The sequence below is a fragment of the Triticum aestivum genome, chromosome 6D (assembly GCF_018294505.1).
Source record: "Triticum aestivum cultivar Chinese Spring chromosome 6D, IWGSC CS RefSeq v2.1, whole genome shotgun sequence".
Lineage (NCBI taxonomy): Eukaryota > Viridiplantae > Streptophyta > Magnoliopsida > Poales > Poaceae > Triticum > Triticum aestivum.
Window position 1 is genome coordinate 181,199,213 of NC_057811.1, and position 26,314 is coordinate 181,225,526.

At 44.3% G+C, this 26,314-nt stretch overlaps 1 protein-coding gene across 1 annotated transcript; it reads right to left on the reverse strand.

Moving 5' to 3' along the window:
- Positions 1 to 558: 558 nt before the first annotated feature.
- On the reverse strand, positions 559 to 1,809 carry LOC123141416 (CASP-like protein 2D1). Its single transcript, XM_044560568.1, has 3 exons — positions 1,483 to 1,809; positions 1,174 to 1,285; positions 559 to 1,053 (listed from the first exon to the last, which is right to left on the reverse strand). Exons 1-3 carry the CDS (start codon positions 1,644 to 1,646, stop codon positions 760 to 762), a joined length of 570 nt encoding a protein of 189 aa, XP_044416503.1. The 5' UTR covers positions 1,647 to 1,809; the 3' UTR covers positions 559 to 759.
- Positions 1,810 to 26,314: the final 24,505 nt, after the last annotated feature.

The following is a 26,314-nucleotide window of genomic DNA, read 5'->3' on the forward strand; positions in this document are numbered from 1 at the left end:
CTACATCAGGCTATTGCGTCTATCTCGGACCTTCACTGATCTCGTGGTCGTCTAAACGACATCTCATAGTTTCCCGCTCGAGTGGTGAGGCAGAATACCGGGCAGTGGCCAACGCTGTTGCCGAGTGCTCTTGGCTCCGCCAACTCCTTCAGGAGTTGATTTGCGATGTCCATAAGGCCACAGTCGTTTACTGCGACAACATCTCTCCCATCTACCTCTCCGCCAATCCTGTTCATCATCGCCAGACAAAGCGCGTCATCTACCTCTCCGCCAATCCTGTTCATCATCGCCGGACGAAGCGCGTCGAACTTGATATTCACTTCGTTCATGAACAGGTCGCGCTTGGCCGGATACGAGTTTTGCATGTTCCTATAGCTCAACAGTCCACCTTTGATGTGTTTCAGTCTAGTCTATGTGTCAGCCCGGTGACGTTTCGACTGCCGAGGGGAGGGGTGTTGAGCGTGTATTTACGTATAGGCTAGAGTCATGTATTTTTCTTTTCCATATAGTGTATAGTTTAGGAGGCAAGTCGAGATCGTGCACTCTTATACCTATATATATGTGCAAATTGCACGTGATCAGTGTGTCGCATACAATCTCATCTTTCCCAACAACAATAAAGTTTATTTCACAATATTTCTCCTCCCGAAATCAGCATTCGTAAAGAAAACTAAGGACTCATCGCCATAGCCATCGCCATCGCCAACCATTGACATATAAACGATGGTCCAAATATCAGCGATTGCTCATCATGGATCATCATCTACCTTCCTCTTGCTCTTGCGCCTGCTTGGAGTCAGAGTCCCCCGAGCAATCAACATGAGCACCAGGGGCGTCGAACTCGCGGAAGACCCGGAAGGCGGAGACGAGGGAGAGCGCGACGAAGCAGAGCAGCGCGGCAGCCTGCAGCGCCACGGACACGGTGGCCCTGCCGCAGAACCGACCGAAGTAGGAGCACACCTCGCCCCACGACACCTCCCGGTCGCCCTCCCTCGCCAGGTACACCAGCTCCGCCGCCGCCGAGCACGATGTCACCAGCAGGTACGCCGCCGCCTGCGCGCGCGAGGCCAAGTTTTCGTTAGCAACTTAGCACTGTACTACTAGTGGTTTTTACGGGCGGAGTGAAGATGAATGTAGAAGGGCAAAAGAGAAAGGAGATGGTGATGATCGGACCTGATCCAGGAGGAAAATGAGCCAATCGAAGCGAGCGAGGGACTTGAAGGATGACATCAGGATGGAGACCACGGAATAGGCGGCAGTGACAGCGTTAATGAAAACTAAATACCTGGGAGAAAGCAAAAATTAGCCTAAGTAATCAATAGCCTAATCCATTGGCGATAACTGGTCTGGGTGCGACTTGACACACTTGTTTGTTTAGAGCACATTCGAAGTTATATACGGCTTAGGAAATTAAACAAGGAAACTGCGCATAACAGGAGCAGGATTCAGAAGAAAAGGTGGGGCAAGGTTATGCAGGCTGACTTGAAGCCGGAGAGGTTGGAGAAGCTGATCTCCCCGTAGGTGTCATCGGCTTGCTTGTTGGTGGCCATCTCCCACAGGGAGGCCAAGGCGAGGGGGATCACGCACACCCTCAGAGCCATCTCAGGTACCTTGAAGGGCCTCCTCCTTGTCGTCGTCGTCGTCATCTTCCTCGCCGCTGCCTCTGCTGATCGTGTGCGGTGAACAGAGATGTCCGGGGTGGAGGACTCTCAGACGAACACTAGTGTCCAAATGGGAGAGCACACGGGCCAGCGCTATACATAGCCCCCCTCATGTAGTCATGTGAGTGCTGGAGGAGTGGAGCTGGCCCACAGAATGTGGCGTGCGTGGAGCTGCAGGAACTGGTGGTGGGTTTGGGTTGGGGCAACACGGCCTCGGCCGTCCATCCACCATTACGTGGCGCCGCCGATGAGTGTCGAGCCGTTTGAGAGCGGTTGGTAGCCGTCTCTCACCATTAGGGAAAAGATTGCCCTTTTTCTCCGGTAACCATGGTGCGACGCAATAGCTGTCGTGGGGACGGATCACACATGCCGACGTTCGTAGTCTGGCCTCCCCCACTACGGATTACACGCGGCGTCGGGCACCGAGCGCACGCGTGCTCGCCTCGCGGGGTCGTGACGACCCCGAGCAATGCTACACACGGATTCACGGAGTGTCCTAGTTAGGCTCTTTTGATTGGATAGATATTAAGGTGGGGGGCCCATCCCCACCGAAAATCAGGGGGTGAGAAGATTAACTAGGAAAAGAGCCCGTCACAGCCCGTAAAGATCGAGAGGAAAGCTAAGAAAGAGGGCAATTAGTTAACGAGCGCTCTTTGGCCAGCTTCGCAACGATCAACGCCATTTAGTGCGTTCTCAGTCATTTATCACGTGTCGTGCTCTGGGCGCTTCCTCCGGATATTGTTTTTTATTTTTCCTCATGTGTTTTCGACTTTTTAAACGGTTTTTTTTCGGGTTTTTTCGACGTTTTGGTTTTCACCGGTCTTCCTTAGCTTTTCGATAAAAAAATTCGAAAATAAAAACATTTTTGCGCAAAAAAGCGTTTTTTGGCAGAGTCATGGTTTTGCTTCCGCGAGAGGCATGGTTTTGCTTTCGCAAGAGTCACGGCCATGCCTCTCAGAATGAAAAAAACGTGTTTTCCGTTTTTTTTCCTTTCGCGAGAGTCACGGTTTTGCTTCTGCGAGAGGCACGGTTGTGCTTTAGCGAGAGTCACGGCCGTGCCCTCTTCGGAGACGAAAAAAATGCGTTTTCTGTTTTTTTTCCTTTCGCGAGTCACGATTTTGCTTCTGCGAGAGGCACGGTTGTGCTTTCAAGAGAGTCACGGCCGTGCCTCTCGAAAACGGAAATTTTCTTTCTTTCGCGAGAGTCACGGTTTTGCTTCCGCGAGAGGCACGGTTGTGCTCTCGCGAGAGTCACGGCCGTGCCTCCTCGAAAACGAAAAGAATGTGTTTTCTCTTCTTTTTTTGCCTTTCACGAGTCACGGTTTTGCTTCCACGAGAGGCACGGGCGTGCCTCTTTCGGAAAAGGAAAAAACCCGTGCTCCCGGTTCGGTTTTATCTTTCGGATTTTTTCGTCCGGTTTTTTTGTGGAAAAAAAGTTCGTCAAAACCTATCAATATGGGATCTAGTTTTGAAGATCTCGAGGCGGTGAATCCAACGGTGAAAGCGGTTCGAGATTTGAACGCTCGGTTTAAGAGATAAAACGTTTTAAATAAACGGATCTACGAAAAAAGGGAAAACTTTCAGGTTGCGACAAGTGGCGCACATGCAGCGCGCCACTTATCACAACCTGGGGAGGTTAGAGGGATCTTTGCAACAAATACTCCTCAACTAGTGATTTTAAAGAAATGCTCAAGTCAATTTTTCTTTGGCTCGCGCTAGACACCGACGAAGGACATCAATTGTAAATGCAACACTTATCTCATAATCAGTGTCCATCGCGTACAACAAACTAATAATCAAAAGTTTACATCCATTACGTAACATTTTACGTAAATAAGACCAACAAAGTCAAGTCCATTTTTGCGGGTGAACAATGTCAAGTCTTGCCTAAATAAATAAAGCCTTGAAGTTAGTCTTGAAAGAAGGGAAACGCTGCCTATCAGAAGTCTGATAGAAAGCTTTCATCAGACCGCTCGTGCATCATTGATTCTTTCCTATTCCAGCGGTCCATATTTAGAAGCAAATTTTCAGCCCGTCAATTAATCACAAAATTTATTCCTCCCGAGTTAATCTCACCCCACCTGCCCCGTCTCAAACTCATCCACGAGCTCGCCGCGACGGCTACCTCTGCCACCATCACTCCGCCCAAAAAAAAATCCGCGACGACTACAACTCATCCACGCCAATGATGCGGCATCCCGCCCCTGATCTCACCATCGAGCAGGTAAACCCCATCGCTGCTCCAGTCCATCACCAGACCTTGCCCCGTCACCATCACCCAGCCGAACTATGGTCAGATTCATCTCATCTTTCATCCATTTTTAATTAGTTGTTATGATTTGCGTTAGTTTTGATCTGAGTGTAATTTGCTCCCACTTCGTCTACTCAGGCCCTCAACAACGACACCAACTGCGGCTTGATGTTGAAGGTGGCAGCCATAGATGTCCCTTGTTCCAATGATGACGGACGTCGCTAATATGTACCAAATCGGTCTTCACCTCGTCTCATCTCCCCTAGTTGATTCATTATTTTTCATCTCAATTTGGTATACACAAACTCGCTGAATTATCAACTAATTTTGGTGCTAATTACATGTCCAGATTTGTATGCTTCCGATTGAGATTATTAATGTTGAGATAGCGTTGTTTTCTATACTCAAATTTTCATGCTTCCCATCTACAAATCGCTCTCCGCACCATCCTATATTCCTAATCTAACCTAGGTTCTGACCTAGGTATTGTTCTTTTTGCCGTAGGGATATTTCCATTGTTGAAGCATTTTAGTATGTAGAGTTCTTATCCATTTACCTTTCATTTGTTCATCAAATTTTCCTAGCTCGGTCGCATGATCATGGACTTGGATTACAGGAAGCAAAGAGTAAGTTTGTAAGAAGCAGCACATCTGTCCATATGGCGATGGTGCGAGGGACAAGGTCCTCGCACTTGCATCACCACAGTAGATGGTGTGGTGGTGCCAACCACCACATGATATACTCCATGATACACCACATCGGGATGTCGTCCCCACTGTAGTTGGACGTGACACCATCCTAACATGGACGCTCAACATGCATCAGGGAGGATCATCAAGCAACGGGAGCTCGTGCGACTGGCCACATGAAACCACGCCTCGCATTCTCAATTGAACTACTTTGATTTCAACGAGGACATTAGCTAATGGTGCATTGATGTTGCAGTCTTTCTCCGTTCATGTCACTCCTGGTTGATGCCGTTCACCATGTGACGATGGAAGGAAACACACTCACCATTGGAAAGAAGCACGACTATCATCACAAGGAAGCATGACTAGCATCAATGGGAAGCATGGCCAACACTGAAAAGGAGCATGTCGGCCATCGACATGGTGGTGTCTGGAATTGTTATTTCTTTGGATGCATATTGTCGTTTCTTTGGAAGCAATAGTATTTTTGGTTTTAAACCAATGTAGTCTCAATGGTAAATTAGTCTGCTTGAGAACAAATATTTGTTTCCTCGGAAGCAATTTAATGGAACATTGGAAACAATTTACTGTCCTCTAAAATACATCTTCATCGTGCCACAAACAAAAAAGAATAGACTGTTTGCACTATACATAAGATCTCGCCAAATCGAAAGAATCTCCGATTAACGTGGAAGCATGAAACAGAAGAATGGTTCAATTCCTAGTCCTTACTACCACACAAGTACTTTATGTACACAGTTCAATGTATGCTATACTATGCTTCCAATTTTAGTAAACCATGTTTCCACCTATCACAATATGTGCTTCCTACCTAGCTCACCACCACACAAGTGCTTCCACGCCCAAATAGTATCACGCACAAGAAGAACCTACGGAATCGGAGCACACTCGACGGAAACAGCGAGTATGAGAAGATAAGGCACAAAGTTTTTCTTACACTCTAATCATGCTTCCTACAACGGTGCTGCATCACGCTTCATAGATGGCTGGATACACTTCTCATTGTACATTAATCAGTTATGCTTCTAACATCGGTGTACTGTGCTTGAAGAACTTAAATTTTGAATAGCGTATGCTCCAATGTTTTGCTTCAAACACCCAGTTGTAAGAAATAACAAACAAACTAGAGTCTATATATGTGAACATAAAACAGATCTTGGGGGAGTTAATTAGTAGGACGGATTTTTGGGAGCATTTAATCAGAGCAGATTTTTTGGAAGCAATTAATAAGGAAAGTGATAAAATCAATCAAAGACTTATCTCCTAATCATGTGGAAACTGCACGTAAGAGGGCATTCTAATCCAACGCTCCAACACTCTCCTATCCAATGGCTATGGACTAGTCTGATAGGTGCAAATTTGCAGTAGTCTGATGCCTAGCGCTTCCCTTTAAAGAAACACAAGCAGCGGAAATCAACTTCCAAGATAACTTGAACCTATGTCATTTTCGTTAACCCTGCAGGCAAACTGACTGGGGACGTCGTCGAAAACTTCTCTTCAAATCTCTAGTCTTCCATGCCTAACTGAATTAGTAGCCGGGGACAAGCCAATGAATACTTTGAATGTGCACACAAACAACCCGCGAAGGTGGTATAATAGATTTTAAATTCATGACCCAATACAAAAGAGAGGTTCTTGTACTATCTCTACGCATTTGCGAAAAGCAAGTTTTGCTGCATATGCATGCCCCACTCTTTTAAACGCCCGAGTTAATACTTCACTTGATATCAATAGGTTACAGATATCAACATATGGAGTTATAACCAGCTCTGATGTTAGGCACTCACTCAATTGATCTATTCCACTCGAACTACTAGCGATTATAGAGGGATTACATGCAAATCAGCGACATTCTTGCGAAGGCAGAAAGGGAAAGGTAAACTGGTCACTTCCGCCGTCGTTCGTTTGGTGATCCACTCGATGTCCTAGCCAGCTCGCGTCACCAGCTTAAGTACTCGCACGGCTGGGTTGGGCTGGTTGACCCACCCCGGGCCACAGAAGCACGGGTTGTTGTGTCGGGTGCGGCTAGGCCGCGCTGTGGGCTTGCTGGCAGGTGGGGTAGAGGTGTCAGGGTCTCTAACATCCCCTCCACCTTGGGAAGAGGTGTGCCCCCAAGCCTCCGCGTGCGGGAACCTTGCCTGGAGCACCAACTTGTCCTCCCAGGTGGTGCCGATCGCCGCGTTGGGCGCCCACTAAACTTGCAGTTGTTCCAGTACTGCTTCGTTCTTCTTGCACCACCTGGATTGAAGCACCTTGATCGGGACAGCTAGGTCGTCTGAGCTGGAGGGCAGCATGTCAGAGATGCTTGTGACTAGCTATAGAGCGTGCCAGAGCTAGTAGACATGGAAGACTGGGTGGACCGTCGCTTGGCGGCAGCTTGAGCTCGTAAGAAACATCATTGACCTTGCGATGATGGGAAACAGACCATAGAACTTGTAGCTGAGCTTGTGGTTGGCGTTGGGGGCAACTGACGATTGCACATATGGTTGTAGCTCGAGAAATACTTCATTGTTGACTTGGAATTACCTGAAGGAGCACTTCTTGTTGGCTTGGCCTTTCATGATTTGGCGTGCGTGGTGTAGTTGTTGCTGAATCAGATTCTGCATGAAGGCTCGCTCCTCAAGGAAAGCATGAAGTCCCGGTACCGAGGACGACGTGGTCGAAGTGATCCCCCAGTGTCTTGGTTCGCGCCCGAACATGGCCTTGAAGGGTGTCATACCAATGGCGGAGTGGTGTGAGAGTTGTACCAGAAATGGGCCAAGGGCACCCAGAAACTCCAGCGTCTTGGGCATGCTTGGACGAAGCAACAGATGTATGTTTCGATTCACTGGTTCACCCGCTCCGTTTGCCCATCAGTATCAGGTTGGTGCGCCGTGCTCATACAGAGTTCTGTGTCTGCATACTTAAACAGCTCTTGCTAGAAATGGCTCATGAACACAGGGTCACGGTCAGATACAATAGCCTCGGGGAACCCATGGAGCTTGTACAATTGCTGCATGTAGAGAATTGCAACTTTGGAGGCAGTGTAAGGATGTGCTAGGGGCAGAAAATGTGCGACCAAATCCTTTTGTCAACCACAACCACGAGGTAGTTGTAATGACCGGACTGAGGGAGACCTTCCACAAAATCCATGGCGATGAGTCCCAGGATTCCTGAGGAATCGACAAAAGGAAACAACAGGCCGGCGGAAGCGGTGCAGTCGGGCTTGGCTTGCTGATATAATTGGCAACAACTCACGTATTGCTGTACATGAGACTTCATCTTGGGCCAGGCGAAAAGCCAACGAATGCATCAGTATGTCACCGGGAAGCCAAAATGGTCACCCATCGGGTTGTTATGGAAGGACAGAGATGATGTGTTGCTGCATCGCGGTGGATCTGCTAGCCAGATGCGGTCACGGAAACGTAGGAGGCCGTTCTGTAGCTTGAATCTTCCCTTGGGATTGTCGCGGATGGCCAGTTGCTCCAGGAGGTGTTGTGCATGGGGGTTGTTGTTGTAGCTAGTGAGCACATCCTCCAACCACGCCGGCTGACAGGAACTGACCGTGTACATCTTCTCGGACGAGTTGGCTCGTGACAAGGCATCTGTCATCATGTTCTCGACGCCTTTCTTGTAGCAGATGGTGTACCGGAGGCCAAGTAGTTTGGTAAACGCCCGTTGTTGCCAGGGTGTGCTAAGGCGTTGCTCTGTCAAGTGCGTTAGGCTGTGTTGGTCGGTGGTGTATCATGAACTTAGCGTGTTGGAGGTATGGATGCCACTAATCCACTTCGATGATTATAGCCAAATATTCCTTTTTATAAGTCGATAGCCCCTGATAGCACGGGCTGAGGGCCTTTTTGTGACGCCCCGACTTAACCGTGCACTAACCATACACGCAAATGCGCACGATCAAGATCAGAGACTCACGGGAAGATATCACAACACAATTCTAGACACAAATTAAAAATATTAAAAGCTTTATATTACAAGCCAGGGGCCTCGAGGGCTCGAATACATAAGCTCGAATACACAAGAGTCAGCGGAAGCAACAATATCTGAGTACAAACATAAAATAAACAAGTCTGCCTTAAGAAGGCTAGCATAACAAGGATAACTGGATCGAACAGGCGCAGACCTCCTGCTTGGGAGCCACCTGACTACTCCTTGTCATCGACGGTCTCCACGTAGTAGTAGGCTCCGACGGGGTAGTAGTAGTCGTCAGCGGGATCAACTAGCTCCTGGGCTCCATCATCTGATCGCAGCAATCGGGTAGAGGGGAAACGAGGTAGCAAAGCAACCGTGAGTACTCATCCAAAGTACTCGCAAGACTTACATTAGATCTATGCTAAGTATGCATCGGTTTCAAAGGCCAGAATAGAGGGAAGGCCTAGCCTATCGAAGACTAGCATCTTGCAGCGTCTTGCAGCATTAGAAGAGTGCACATTAGCATAACATAAGTAATAAGTATGTTGTAGTAACGCCCGGAGATCCTTCCTCGACTCCCTGCGAGAAAGCAATCCCGGAGCCATCATATCCATTTAGTGTCTCCAGTATCTAGTTCTAGCTGTAATAGACCGGGATACAACTCCGAGCGTCCGTTACCATGGACACGGCTATTCAAATAGATATACTTCCCTGTAGGGGTGCACCAACTTACCCAACACGCTCGATTAATTCCGGCCGAACACACTTTTCTGGGTCATGCCCGGCCTCGGCTGATCGACACACCGTAGTCCTACCTAGGCTCAACAGAGAGGCCAGCACGCCGGTCTACATCCTAAATGCAAAGGGGTCATGGGCCAATCGTCCTTTGCAATCTTGCACGTTGCGAATGCGTCCTAGAGTAGACCCACCCCCTAATACAAGCGCAGGTGGTTACCGTCCAATTGGGCGTGCGCCGCTAAACTGCTGACATCTGAGAGCGTTCAGAAGAATCGTACGACACTGAGTGCCCATACTTATTCCCACGTGGTGATACCTTTGTTGACGAAGAGGGGATTTCATATGAGTTCTCAGCTACGTACACGCCTCAACAAAATGGAGTTGTTGAGAGGAAGAACCGTACACTTATTGAGATGGCGAGAATGATGCTTGATGAATACAAGATGCCAAGACACTTTTGGGCGAAAGCAGTTGAGAGCTTGTCATGCTACGAATGGACTATATCTTCACAAGCTTCTCGGTAAAATGGCATACGAGCTACTCACTGGTAACAAACCCCAAGTTGGATACTTTCGAGTATTTGGCTCAAAATGCTACATTCTTGACAAGCATCGTCGCTCAAAATTTGCTCCTAAATCTCATGAAGGCTTCCTACTTGGTTACGGCTCAAACTCTCATACTTACCATGTTTACAACAATTTCACCCGAAAGGTTGAAGAGAGGGTAGATGTGAAGTTTGATGAATCTAACAGCTCGCAAGTAGAGCAATTGCCAATTGATGTAGGAGACAAAGATCCATCAGAAGCAATTCAAGATTTGTCCATTGGCAAGATTTGCCTAATGGAGGTGAAGGAGAGTACTTCATCCATTCAAGTGGAAGCCTCAACTTCACATCAAGGTGAACCACAAGTTGTCTTGGAGGCATCCACAAGTGGAACACGTCAAGACAGAGGAAATGATGAATTAAAACAAGATGAACCACCTCGACCTCCTTCTCCACCTCCACAAGAGAATGACAACGCCACCAACAATGAAGAAGAAGAAGATGTGGATGTTCCACCCCAACCCAAGCAAATGCTCTCACGAGTTAGAGCAAGAGTCTCAAGAGATCATCCCGTCGAACAAATCTTCGATGACATTGAAACTGGGAGAATCACTCGCTCTAAAACTCGTTTGGATAACTTTTGTGAACACTACTCATTCATTTCTAGTGTTGAACCTATGAAGGTAGAAGAAGCCCTTGAGGATCCGGATTGGATAAATGCTATGCACGAAGAGCTACACAACTTTCAGAGGAATCAAGTGTGGACATTGGTTGAAATGCCCAATGACGGTCACAATATCATTGGAACCAAATTGGTGTTTCGGAATAAGCAAGATGAAGATGGACAAGTTGTACGCAACAAAGCTCGTCTCGTCACTCAAGGCTAGTCGAAGGTATGGACTATGGTGACACATATGCCCGCATTGCTAGACTCGAGTCCATCCGCATCTTACTTGCTTATGCCAATCACCATGACATCACTTTATATCAAATGGACATTAAAAGTGATTTTCTAAATGGAGAAATTGAGGAGGAAGTTTATGTTAAACAACCTCCCGAAATTGTTAATCCCAAGAAACCTAATCATGTCTACAAACTTCATAAAGCTCTTTATGGTCTTAAACAAACCCCTAGAGCTTGGTATAAATGCTTGACCAAGTTTCTTATTGAAAAAGGCTTTGAATTTCGGAAAATTGACTCTACACTTTTTGCTAAAAGGGTTAATGTTGAATTATTTGTGTGCCAAATATATGTGGATGATATCATATTTGGTTCTACTAACCCCCATTTTAGTGAAAAGTTTGGAAGGCTAATGTTGGAGAAGTTTGAGCTGTCTATGATGAGTGAACTCAAATTTTTCCTTGGATTGCAAATCAAGCAAACTAAGGAAGGTATCTTTGTCTCACAAATAAAGTATACCAAGGATCTTTTCAAGAAGTTTAACATGCAAGAAAGGAAAGGTATGAAAACACCCATGGCTACTAGTGGGCATCTTGACTTGGCTAAGGATGGCAATTCGGTTGACCAAAAGGTGTACCGTTCTATGATTGGTTCATTGCTATATCTATGTGCCTCCCGTCCCGATATTATGCTAAGTGTGTGCATGCACTACTGCAGGATGCTGCTAACGCGACACTACGATCAGGGACCCTTCCATGAAACTGTGTGCGATGCAATAATCGCAAACGGTGGTGAAAAAAACCCTGTCAAAAAAGGTGCAAAACATTTGCGATGGAGGATGCATCAAACACGGTTCAGATTTTAGTTGCGTGTGCGTTGCAGGGCATACAGTTCAGTTCAATTAACTGTTTGTGATGAGGAGGAACAAAAGAAATGGGCAGCCAGATGGAGGTGTGTGCGACATACAACATACGGTTCACTCGGATGAACTGTTTGTGATTAGGCAACACAAAAGAAACGGTCAGCCAGATCAAGGTGTGTGCGATATACAGCATGCGGTTCACTCGGATGAACTATTTGTGTTGAGACAAGAGAACAGAAACGGTTCAATATAACAAGATGTGCGTGATACGCGGCAAACAGGTCTGTAATCAGAAATGTGTGCGAAGACCGATAATAACACAGACGGTTGCTGCTAATAAGACGTGTGTGTTGTGCGATGGGATTGCATACATAACAACAACATACACACACACACACACACACTTGTAAGGACATGGTTGCATAACCAAATTAAACATCCACTTACATAGGTGGCTACTACAACCATGGCATTTGCACACACCAAAGTAAACTATTACATGCATAATTACATAGGTGGCTACTACACACATGACATTTCCGCACACCAATAAAGTAAACTATATATTACATGCATGATTAACTAGAATAAACGATCATCTGATCATCATCTACTTCTTGTGACGCTTGCTCTCCTTGTGGCTCGATCCGGGCTCGTCGATTTGGGTAACGAGGCACTTCCTCATGTCAACGATCCGCCTGTGCATCTTGTAGCATGTGTACACGCTCTTGGCGGCGAACCTAAGGTGAGGTTCATCCAGTTGCCGCATCCAGCCCTGTGCCAGGATACGGGACTTGTTCTCTGGGCATCCCGCTGCATCTTTTTGTAGTAGGGGTGGATGGTGGCCGAGGCGAGTTCGACCAGGGAGTCCTTCTTCGTGCTGCCCCAGACCCTGTAATGGTCATGGATTTTGACAAGGTTCTTGCAGGCCAAGCCCGTAACACTGAGCGCTTTTACATTGTTGGTGGTTTCCACCGTGGTGAACTTGTAGTCGGTGCTGTTGACAAACCTGTTGAAACGGTCATAAGGCTCTGTGACCATGCAGTAGTGGTAGATGAGGACATGATGGCGCACGCACAACTGGGTGACAGTAACCTTCTGATTATGCCGGGACGACTGGCAGTGTACTGGAGGTCTATGCCGACCACCTTGTACTTGTCTCGAGCAAGCAACTGCTCAACGCTGTTGATGTAGTCGTCCACCACGGCCGGGTCGATGGTGTACACCACCGAGAGATCCATCTCCCTCGCGTGGATCTCCACTCTATGCTCGCCGAACTCCATTGGAGCGCCGCTAGACATCCCCTCTCTATGTGTCGTCGTGGGTGTGCTTGTTGTGTTGTGGGGCGTGATCGAAAGGTTGAAGAGACTAAGGTTATAATGGCCGCGGGAATTAAAGGGGAAGACAGACGGCCAGGAATATCGGCAAGCCCTGATGGCCGTTCTAATTTGCAGCGCGTAACTCCATCGTGCCGCACGTAACTACATCGCGTGGCAACGCGTGCGGCGCAACCGCATGCATATGGGGCCCCCGGCATGATCGTGCGCACGCCCAACCGCTGACAGAGCGCGCGCGGAGGGACGTGAGCAGAGCGCTCCGCGGTCGCCTCAATGGTGAGAAACCATATATATATATATATATATATATATGCATATAGCAGTTGAACACGCAAGGAAAAGCTGTCCACAAGCCGAGCACGCCGACGGACGCGAGCAGAGCACGCCGCGGCGCCTAACGACGAGCAGAGTGTGCCGCGGCGCCTAACAGTGAGCAGAGCTTGTCGAGGGACGCGAGCAGAGGCCGGCACAGTGATACGTGGCAAATAAGACGAACTGTGCGAGTGATGTCGGAGACATCAAGCATGAATCAGATTAGAGTTGCGTGTGCGATACGTGACATACAGTTGATTCATCCGATCTGTTTATGATGGAATAAGCCGTGTGTGTTGCGGGCAAACGCTTGCTGGTATATAACCTTAAAGTTAACCAAAAAAGTGTTAATGCATGTTACAAAAATTGTATAACTGAAAACTATGTTCAAATACGAATCCAACGATATAATCTTTGGCGACATGCATTCGTATATTATTAGTTAAATCCTACTTATAAACCAGGACGGGGGTGTAGTAGATAATTAAATCACAAACATTCTTTTTGTATTAACCGTATGTGTACGTGTCATTTCGTCCTCCTCTCGCACGTATTGTCACCTCGCTGCCGCAGACGGCTTACAGCGCAAGCTTGCGCAGCGCACGGGGGCGTTCTTTTGGCCAAACGGTGGCTCGAAGTGGCGCCAATGAATCGTCGGTGAGCCCGTTCCCGCGCAACCTCGGAGGTCCCCGCGCAAGCTTCCCGCCCGACTCGGTGAAATCTCCCAAAATCCCAATGCTTACCGGCCTGCTATATAAACCCTCATGGCCGGTGAGTCCTGTGTCGCATTTTCCCCTCCCTCCCTATAGCTTATCTCGTCTGCTTCTCCCACAATCGCCAATGGCACCAGTCCGTCGTCGTCGCTCAGCCACTCCGCCGTCATCAGAGGAAAGCTCCAACTGGGAGGCTACACCACGGCGGCGGCTCAGTCCTCGGCGTAGTGTAGTGCGCGTGGCGTCCCTATTGGGAGTGTGTGGAACACCCGTCGGCAGTTGTTGCCGGCCGCCGTTGCCGCCACACCACCATCGAAAGCCAGGGTCATCGCCCGCTCCGCCGCCGCGACCCGTAGGCAGGAGGTGGCCATCATGGCCGCCACTCCACTGCCGGCCATCACCCGCTCCGCCACCACGACCCGAAGGCGGGAGGTGGCCATCGCGGCCGCCACCCCATCGTCAGCCGCCGTGGCCACCAGCCCACCATCGACCGCTGGGATCATCACCCACTCCGCCACCGCCACCCGAAGGAGGGAGGCGGAGGTGGAGGCCCACACGTGCGTTAGCGACCTTGCGCTCTACATCGAGTTCCTGCTGGAGGAGGAGGAGCGCCTCGTCGAGCACGCAAAGAGCCTTACCGCAGCCATGGCGCAGCACACGCCAATGCAGAGGCGAGGAATCCAAAGATCTATGAGCAGTCCTGCCGCTTCGAGAGGGATCGTCTGGAGCGGCAGTGGGCGTTTGAGCTGGCGAGCGTCGCTGAACATGCAGCGGCACGCACCGTATTGCATTTGTCCAGCTCGTCGGCGTCCTCCTCCTCTTCCTCTTACTGAGCGCGCTCGGCAGAGCAGAGGCCATCGGAAGTAGCACAAAGCCCCTCTGTAGTAGTAGTATTTAGGGGCTATTTTGTTCAGTTCATCTGACTATAGATGTGTGGTGGAACTGTACAACGTACTTAAAATTAGCTAGTATATATAATTGGGGAAAAGTTTGGTCGGTTCAGCTGTTGAGTTGAACTGTTTGTATAAATTAAGAACGACTGCTTAATCTATGAATGAAATCTATACTTAATTACTCAATTTTATTTGTAAAAATTAGATAGTGCTAGTGATTTCTAGTTGCATATTTTGAAAAATCGTAATGTTACAAGGATTGATAAATGGCAATGTTACTAGATCAACAAATGTCAATCTTTCCAGTTTGACAAATGGCAACATACCCAATATGACAGATGCAAATCTTACCAAATTGTTTGTACGTGGTTGCACACGGCTCATCCAAAACAACCGTTTGCGTTGAAGGGATGCACAAATTCTGTGCTGCGAATTTTCCCTCAATTTAAGGGGGAAGACCATAGTTCTCACTTTGCATACGGGTGTTTTATCTAAAACGTTTGCGATCAAGAGGTGCAGAAATTCTGCTCGGCACATTTTCTCTTGGCTTCCTGGGAAAGCTGTCGGTTTGCATACAGGTGTTCTAACTAAAACGTTTGCGATCAAGGGCTGCACAAATCCTGCTAGGCACATTTTCCCTTGGCTTCCTGGGGAAGTTGTTGGTTTTGCATACGGGTGTTCTAACTAAAACGTTTGTGATTAGTGTTTTATATTTAAAAACCATATTAAACTGCGGCTTGGGCGCCATTAATGTAGAGGATGCGAGCAAGGTGGGCGGCCATAGAAGTCAAAGGGCTCGCTTCCCGGTGAGCCTGCGCGGCGTACAGCTCGCACACTTCCCGGTGAGCCTCCACATTGGAGCACAGCTCGCACACCTCCCGCTTAGTCAAGCAGTCAAGCACCTGTCCGCACGACACCTCCTAGCCATTAAAAGAGTGAGGCGTGGCGCCACATGAATGGTTAACTGAACACACACAATTTAAATTATACAAAACATTTGAGATGTTACAGTGGCAACTCTTTGTTTCAAAATGTTTGTTGGCTGTTATTCGAGTGCGCCTTCTCTCAAAATGGACATGAAAAATACCACAGCATGTCGGATGCCATTCCATTATAGCATGCCAAGTTTCATGAATTTCAGACGAGTTTTGGATTTACTAGAATTTAAAAACAAAGTATCTCAACGTTTTGCCGGCAATCAACAGTGCCCTGGTGTTTGAAATTCATTCCCATTTCTTGCATGGGACCTAAGCATGCACCGAAGGACACAGATTTGATTTTTCAACCAATTTATATGCATTGGAGCATGTGCATGTAGTTCAAATTTGAATTATGCACATAAAATGCCTAGAAAACCCAGTTAATGTATTGTTGTGTTATGTTGGCACTACAAAATTTTTGAAAGCAATAAGAGGCAACGGATATAGCTTCGTCCCCATAGGTGACACGTACGCTACCGAAACCATCATGCCTGTTGTGAGAAGCTTATACCCAAACCTACCCCAAATGGAACAAAAATTTTACCGCAGCATGTTGATGCCGCTCCATGATAGCATGCCAAGTTTCCTGAATTCCAGACAAGTTTTGGATTTACTAGAATTTAAAAACCAGGTATCTCAATGTTTGCAGCCGAGTGACGGTGGCAGGGTTTTTGAAATTCATACCATTTCTTGCATGGGACCTAAGCATGCAACCAAGGACACAGATTTGATTTTTCAACTAGTTTATATGCACTGGAGCATGTGCATGTAGTTCAAAATTTAATTATGCACCTGAAATGCCTACAAAACCAAGTTAATGTATAAAAATGTCCAAACGAACCGCGAAAAATTCCAAAATTAAACACAACACTCTTGTTGTTCTATGTTGACACTAGAAATTTTTTGAAAGCAATAAAAGGCAACGGATATCGTTTCGTCCCCAAAGGTGGCACGTTCCCTACCGAAACCATCACACTTTTTGTGAGAAGCTTATACCCAAACATGCCCCAAATGGGACCAAATTCTTACCACGGCATGTTGATGCTGCTCCATGATAGCATGCCACATTTCATGAATTTCAGACGAGCTTTGGATTTACTAGAATTTAAAAACCAGTTATCTCAATGTTTGCGGCCGAGTGACGGTGGCATGGTGTTTGAAATTCATTCTCATTTCTTGCATGGGACCTAAGCATGCACCGAAGGACACAAATTTGTTTTTTCAACCAATTTATATGCACTGGAGCATGTGCATGTAGTGCAAATTTGAATTATGCACATAAAATGCCTAGAAAACCCAGTTAATGTATAAAAATGTCCAAATGAACCCCGAAAAATTCCAAAATTAAACACAACACTCCTATTGTTCTATGTTGACACTAGAATTTTTTAAAGCAATAAGAGGCAACAGATATCGTTTCGTCCCCAAAGGTGGCACGTTCCCTACCGAAACCATCACGCTTGTCGTGAGAAGCTCTGGTTTGTGAGAAGCTTATACCCAAACCTGCCCCAAATGGGACAAAATTTTTACCACGGCATGTTGATGCCGCTCCATGATAGCATGCCAAGTTTCATGAATTTCAGACGAGTTTTGGATTTACTAGAATTTAAAAACCAGGTATCTCAATGTTTGCGGCCGAGTGACAGTGGCAGGGTGTTTGAAATTCATTCCATTTCTTGCATGGGACCTAAGCATGCAACCAAGGACACAGATTTGATTTTTCAACTAGTTTATATGCACTGGAGCATGTGCATTTAGTTCAAATTTGAATTATGCACATAAAATGCCTGGAAAACCCAGTTAATGTATAAAAATGTCCAAACGAACCTCGAAAAATTCCAAAATTAAACACAACACTCCTGTTGTTCTATGTTGACACTAGAAACATTTTGAAAGCTATAAGAGGCAACGGATATCATTACGTCCCCAAAGGTGGCACGTTCCCTACCGAAACCATCACGCTTGTTGTGAGAAGCTCTGGTTTGTGAGAGGCTTATACCCAAACCTGCCCCAAATGGGACAAATTTTTTAACACGGCATGTTGATGCCACTCCATGATAGCATGCCAAGTTTCATGAATTTTAGACGAGTTTTGGATTTACTAGAATTTAAAAACCAGGTATCTCAATGTTTGCGGCCGAGTGACAGTGGCAGGGTGTTTGAAATTCATTCCCATTTCTTGCATGGGACCTAAGCATGCAACCAAGGACATAGATTTGATTTTTTCAGCCCGTTTATATGCACTGGAGCATGTGCATGTAGTTCAAATTTGAGTTATGCACATAAAATGCCTGGAAAATCCAGTTAATGTATAAAAATGTCCAAACGAACCCCCAAAAATTCAAAAATTAAACACAACACTCCTGTTGTTCTATGTTGACACTAAATTTTTTTTGAAAGCAATAAGAGGCAAAGGATATCGTTTCGTTCCCTACCGAAACCATCACGCTTGTTGTGAGAAGCTCTGGTTTGTGAGAAGTTTATACCCAAACCTGCCCCAAATGGGACGAAAGTTTTACCACGGCATGTTGATGCCGCTTCATGATAGCATGCCAAGTTTCATGAATTTCAGACGAGTTTTGGATTTACTACAATTTAAAAACTAGGTATCTCAATGTTTGCGGCCGAGTGACGGTTGCAGGGTTTTTGAAATTCATTCCCATTTCTTGCATGGGACCTAAGCATGCAACCAAGGACACAAATTTGATTTTTCAAGTAGTTTATATGCACTGGAGCATGTGCATGTAGTTCAAATTTGAATTATGCACCTGAAATGCCTACAAAACCAAGGTAATGTATAAAAACATCCAAACGAACCCTGAATAATTCCAATTTTTTTGACGACACACCTATAGTTGCACGTTCACTGCAGATAAAAGTTCTAGCAATTCAAACACCATCCTTTGCAGCTGTGACCCCATTACGTAATTCAATTCAAGACGATAAATCAAGTAGATCGCACACAGTTTATTGATACGTATCCAACGTATTTATAATTTTTGATTGTTCCATGCTATTATATTATCCATAAAGGATGTTTTATATGCATTTATATGCAATTTTATATGATTTTTGGGACTAACCTATTAACCTAGAGCCAAGTGCCAGTTTCTGTTTTTTCCTTGTTTTTGAGTTTTACAGAAAAGGAATAACAAACGGAGTCCAATTGACGTGCCAATTTTTGTTGATTTTTATGGACCAAAAGAAGGCCACAGAGTAAAATAGTTGGGCCAGAAGAGTCCCGAGCCGTCCACGAGGGTGGAGGGTGCGCCCTACACCCCTGGGCGCGCCCCCTGCCTCGTGGACGACTCGGAGACCCCCCTGACGTGAGACCGACACCAAAAATTCCTATAAATACTCAAACCTCCAGAAACTAACCTAGATCGAGAGTTCCGCCGCCGCAAGCCTCTGTAGCCACCAAAAACCAATTGGGACCCTGTTCCGGCACCCTGCCGGAGGGGGGGGGGACTCATCACCGGTGGCCATCTTCATCATCCTGGCGCTCTCCATGACCAGGAGGGAGTAGTTCACCCTCGGGGCTGAGGGTATGTACCAATAGCTATGTGTTTGATCTCTCTCTCTCTCTCTCACTCTTTCTCTCTCTCTCTCTCTCTCTCGTGTTCTTGATTCGGCACGATCTTGATGTATCGCGAGCTTTGCTATTATAGTTGGATCTTATGATGTTTCTCCCCCTCTACTCTCTTGTAATGGATTGAGTTTTCCCTTTGAAGTTATCTTATCGGATTGAGTCTTTAAGGATTCGAGAACACTTGATGTATGTCTTGCATGTGCTTATCTGTGGTGACAATGGGATATTCATGTGAGCTACTTGATGTATGTTTTGGTGATCAACTTGCAGGTTCAGTGACCTTGTGAACTTATGCATAGGGGTTGGCACACGTTTTCATCTTGACTCTCCGGTAGAAACTTTGGGGCACTCTTTTAAGTACTTTGTGTTGGTTTGAATAGATGAATCTGAGATTGTGTGATGCATATCGTATAATCATACCCACGGATACTAGTCGTGACATTGGAGTATCTAGGTGACATTAGGGTTTTGGTTGATGTGTGTCTTAAGGTGTTATTCTAGTACGAACTCTAGGATAGATCGAATGGAAAGAATAGCTTTGTGTTATTTTACTACGGACTCTTGAATAGACCGACCAGAAAGGATAACTTTGAGGTGGTTTCGTACCCTACAATAATCTCTTTGTTTGTTCTCTGCTATTAGTGACTTTGGAGTGACTCTTTGTTGCATGTCGAGGGATTGTTATATGATCTAATTATGCTATTATTGTTGAGAGAACTTGCACTAGTGATAGTATGAACCCTAGGCCTTGTTTCGAAGCATTGCAATACCGTTTACGCTCACTTTTGCTACTAGTTACCTTGCTGTTTTTATATTTTTAGATTACAAAAACCTATATCTACCATCCATATTGCACTTGTATCACCATCTCTTCGCCGAACTAGTGCACCTATACAATTTACCATTGTATTGGGTGTGTTGAGGACACAAGAGACTCTTTGTTATTTGGTTGCAGGGTCGCTTGAGAGAGACCATCTTCATCCTACGCCTCCCACGATTGATAAACCTTAGGTCATCCACTTGAGGGTAATATATTACTGTCCTACAAACCTCTGCACTTGGAGGCCCAACAACGTCTACAAGAAGAAGGTTGTGTAGTAGACATCAAGCTCTTTTCTGGCGCCGTTGCCGGGGAGGTTAGTGCTTGAAGGTATATCTTTAGATCTTGCAATCGAATCTTTTAGTTTGTTGTTTTATCACTAGTTAAGTTTATGAAAGAAAACTAAAAAAAATGGAATTGAGGGTGCCTCATATGCTTCATCTTTTTAATATCTTTCGTGAAAATGATGGAAAGGAAAATTGTGCCCAAGTGCTAGAAAAAGAATGCATTAAAATGTTTGGCACTAAATCTTTGAATGATGAGCATGAGTGCAATGTTGTTAGTATGAACTCTTTGAATATCCATAGTACTAATGATGATTGCACTAGTCATGATAAAAATTTCTCTTATAAGCATGTCAACTTTTGTGGAGTACATAGAGTTTGCAAGCACACACCAAATAGGGAAGATAGATTTTGCAAGAGGCATAAGTATTTATAAACTAAATGGTTGCAAGAAAGGCTAGATGTTTGTGCTGAAAATTTAAATTTTCCTAGCCATCCTTGTGAACTTTGCAATGAACATGGTCATTTAAATCTCCAATGCAAATTGTTTCATGATCGTATCGTGTCCAGAAATTGTGATGACTTGATTTCCCTTGTGCATCCTAATGAACTTAGTTTGCTTGTGGGTTATGAAGAAATGAAACGTATAACTGAGGATCTTCCAGAATTTGTCCTTGATAAAGTTCTTGATTTTGATCCAGAGGAAATTTATATGTATTGTGCGGTGAATTGCATTGAAAATCCTTATATTGCCAATTACATAAATACAAGAAAACAAATAGAATATGAAGAGAATACTAATGAAAGGGAAGAGGTTTCCCCGTATCCTCCTATTCTTTCTTATGATGAATCAGGTAACGAGGAGGAGCTTTCTATTCAACCAATCTCATTAATAAGGAGCTCCAAAAAGAGGATTAAACCCACACATAATGTGAAGAAGAAAAAGAAAAGACGGAGAAGCAAAGGTAAAAAGGTATCCCTCCCAAATGATATTGCTCCTATTACTCATTGTGATGATGATAATTGATATACTATTGGTGCTATCCATACTATTAATGACGAGAGTGATTATGCTTATGATATGCAAAGGCCCAAGCTTGGGGATGCTATGTTTGATGAGAATGACATGTTTGAGAATTTATTTGCTGCAATTAATGTTTGTCCCAAGATGGGGATGCTATGTTTAATGAACATGATATTTTTAGTCCCCCAAGTTTTGGTATGAAAATTTATTATGATAGCATGCCTCCTACTTATGATGATTATATTGATGAAAGTGGGTTTGGAAGAGTGTCAACTTTAGGAAGTAATGATCCCACTATTTTGCAGGATGTTGAATCTTATTGTGATAATTATAAAAGTGGATTTGGAGAGGTCATGACTTTATTTAGTAATGATTCCACTATCTTGGAAGAGGTTTCAATTGATTATGATGAGAACAAAGTTGCTACTTATGATGATTATTGGGATGATACTTATGTTATAAAAAGTAGTGATGATTATATTTACAAAACTTGTCATGATTATGATTACCCTTTTTCTGAACATTACTCTTTTAATGTGGAAACAATTTATAGTATTCGAGTTTCTTATGATACTCCCACTACTATTCATGAGAAGAAATTTGCTTATGTGGAGAGTAATAAAATTCTATGCTTGTAGATCATGAAAAAATGCTTTATGTGATGGTTATATTGTTGAATTCATTCATTATGCTACTGAAAATTATTATGAGGGAGGAATATATGATTGTAGGAATTGCAATAATATCAAGTTTCCTCTCTATGTTCTTAAAATCTTGAAGTTATGCTTGTTTTGCTTTCCTATGCTAGTTGATTCTTGTTCCCATAAATTGTTTGCTCACAAAATCCCTATGCATAGGAAGTGGGTTAGACTTAGTGCTAGTCATATTCTTCATGATGCTCTCTTTATGTTTCAATTCTTATATTTTATGTGAGCATCATTGAAATCATCATGCCTAGCTAGGGGCGTTAAACGTTAGCGCTTGTTGGGAGGCAACCCAATTTTATTTTTGTTCTTTGCTTTTTGCTCCTGTTTAGTAATAAATAATCTATATAGCCTCTGGTTAGATGCGATTTTATGTTTTAATTAGTGTTTGTGCCAAGTAGAACCAATAGGATCTTCTTGGGTGATAGTTGTTTGATGTTGCTGAAAAAGACAGAAACTTTGTGCTCACGAAAATAATTGTTATAATTCACCAGAACGTGATAAAATTCTAATTCTTTTTGAAGAAGATCAATATAAAAATTATCCAGGCTGTCCTAGTTTTTCTGAATTTTTGGAGTTCCAGAAGTATTCGAACAAATCAGATTACTACAGACTGTTCAGTTTTTGACAGATTCTGTTTTCTATGTGTTGTTTGCTTATTTTGATGAATCTATGAGTAGTATCGGAGGGTATGAACCATAGAGAAGTTGTAATAAAGTAGATATTACACCAATATAAATAAATAATGAGTTCACAACAGTACCAAAAGTGGTGATTTATTTTCTTATACTAACGGAGCTTACGAGTTTTCTGTTGAGTTTTGTGTTGTGAAGTTTTCAAGTTTTGGGTAAAGATTCGATGGACTATGGAATAAGGAGTGGCAAGAGCCTGAGATTGGGGATGACCAAGGCTCCCCAAGGTAATATTCAAGGACAACCAAGAGCCTAAGCTTGTGGATGCCCCGGAAGGCATCCCCTCTTTCGTCTTCGTCATCGGTAACTTTACTTGGAGCTATATTTTTATTCACCACATGATATGTGTTTTGCTTGGAGCGTCATTTTATTTTATTTTGTTTTGCTTGCTGTTTGAATAAAATACCAAGATCTGAAATTATTAAATGTTAGAGAGTCTTCACATAGTTGCATAATTATTCGACTACTCATTGATCTTCACTTATATCTTTTGGAGTAGTTTGTCGTTTGCGCTAGTGCTTCACTTATATCTTTTTAGAGCACGGCGGTAGTTTTATTTTGAAGAAATTATTGATCTCTCATGCTTCACTTATATTATTTTGAGAGTCTTCTAGAACAGCATGGTAATTTGCTTTGGCTATAAAATTAGTCCTAATATGATGAGCATCCAAGATGGGTATAATAAAAACTATCATATAAAGTGCATTGAATACTATGAAAAGTTTGATGCTTGATGATTGTTTTGAGATATGAAGGTAGTGATATTAGAGTAATGCTAGTTGAGTAGTTGTGAATTTGAGAAATACTTGTGTTGAGGTTTTCAAGTCCCGTAGCATGCACGTATGGTAACCGTTGTGTAACAAATTTGAAGCACGAGGTGTTTCTTTGATTGTCTTCCTTATGAGTGGCGGTCGGGGATGAGCGATGGTATTTTCCTACCAATCTATCCCCCTAGGAGCATGCGCGTAGTGCTTGGTTTTGATGACTTGTAGATTTTTGCAATAATTATGTGAGTTCTTTATGAATAATGTTGAGTCCACGGATTATACGCACTCTCACCTTTCCATCATTGCTAGCCTCTTCGGTAACCATGCATTGCCCTTTCTCACCTCGAGAGTTGGTGCAAACTTCGCCGGTGCATCCAAACCCCGTGATACGATACGCTCTATCACACATAAGCCTCCTTATATCTTCCTCAAAGCAGCCACCATACCTACCTATTATGGTATTTCCATAGCCATTCCGAGATACATTGCCATGCAACTTTCCACCGTTCCGTTTATTATGACACGCTTCATTATTATCATATTGCCTTGCATGAGCATGTAGTTGACATAGTATTTGTGGCGAAGCCACCCTTCATGATTTTCATACATGTCACTCTTGATTCATTGCACATCCCGGTACACCACTGGAGGCATTCACATAGAGTCATATTTTGTTCTAAGTATTGAGTTGTAAGTAAATAGAAGTGTGATGATCTTCATTATTAGAGCATTGTCCCATGTGAGGAAAAAAAGAGAAGGCACGGAAAAAGAAAAAAGAGAAAGGCCAAAAAAAGATAAGGCCCAAAAAAAGAGAGAAAAAGAGAGAAGGGACAATGCTACTATCCTTTTTTCCACACTTGTGCTTCAAAGTAGCACCATGATCTTCATGATAGAGAGTCTCTTGTTTTGTCACTTTCATATACTAATGGGAATTTTTCATTATAGAACTTGGCTTGTATATTCCAACGATGGGCTTCCTCAAATGCCCTAGGTCTTCGTGAGCAAGAAAGTTGGATGCACACCCACTTAGTTCCTTTTGTTGAGCTTTCATACATTTATAGCTCTAGTGCATCCGTTGCATGGCAACCCCTACTCACTCACATTGATATCTATTGATGGGCATCTCCATAGCCCATTGATACGCCTAGTTGATGTGAGACCATCTTCCTCCTTTTTGTCTTCTCCACAACCACCATTCTGTTTCACCTATAGTGCTATGTCCATGGCTCGCAATCATGTATTGCGTGAAAGTTGAAAAAGTTTGAGAATACTAAAGTATGAAACAATTGCTTGGCTTGTCATCGGGGTTGTGCATGATTTGAGCATTTTGTGTGACGAAGATGGAGCATAGACAAACTATATGATTTTGTAGGGATGAACTTTCTTTGGCCATGTTATTTTGAGAAGAAATGATTACTTTGTTAGTATGCTTGAAGTATTATTATTTTTATGTCAATATTAAAATTTTGTCTTGAATCTTATGGATCTGAATATTCTTGCCACAATAAAGAAGATTACATTGATAAATATGTTAGGTAGCATTCCACATCAAAAATTCTGTTTTTATCATTTACCTACTCGAGGACGAGCATGAATTAAGCTTGGGGATGCTTGATACGTCTCCAACGTATCTATAATTTTTGATTGTTCCGTGCTATTATATTATCCATCTAGGATGTTTTAGATGCATTCATATGCTATTTTATATGATTTTTGGGACTAACCTATTAACCTAGAGCCCAGTGCTAGTTTCTGTTTTTGCCTTATTTTTGAGTTTTACAGAAAAGGAATACCAAACGGAGTCCAATTGACGTGCCAATTTTTGTTGATTTTTTATGGACGAAAAGAAGCCCCCGGAGTAACATAGTTGGGCCAGAAGAGTCTTGAGACGTCCACGAGGGTGGAGGGCGCGCCCCCTGCCTCGTGGACGACTCAGAGGCCCCCCCTGACGTGAGACCGACGCCAAAAATTCCTATAAATATTCAAACCTCCAGAAAATAACCTAGATCCGGAGTTCCGCTGCCGCAAGCCTCTGTAGCCACCAAAAACCAATCGGGACCCAGTTCCGGCACCCTGCCCGAGCGGGGGGAATCATCACCGGTGGCCATCTTCATCATCCCAGCGCTCTCCATGATGAGGAGGGAGTAGGTCACCCTCAGGGTTGAGGGTATGTACCAGTAGCTATGTGTTTGATCTCTCTCTCTCTCTCTCTCTCGTGTTCTTGATTCGGCACGATCTTGATGTATCGCGAGCTTTGCTATTATAGTTGGATGTTATGATGTTTCTCCCCCTCTACTCTCTTGTAATGGATTGAGTTTTCCCTTTGAAGTTATCTTATCGGATTGAGTCTTTAAGGATTTGAGAACACTTGATGTATGTCTTGCATGTGCTTATCTTTGGTCACAATGGGATATTCACGTGATCTACTTGATGTATGTTTTGGTGATCAACTTGCAGGTTCAGTGACCTTGTGAACTTATGCATAGGGGTTGGCACACGTTTTCGTCTTGACTCTCCGGTAGAAACTTTGGGGCACTCTTTTAAGTACTTTGTGTTGGTTTGACTAGATGAATCTGAGATTGTGTGATGCATATCGTATAATCATACCCACGGATAATTGTGGTGACATTG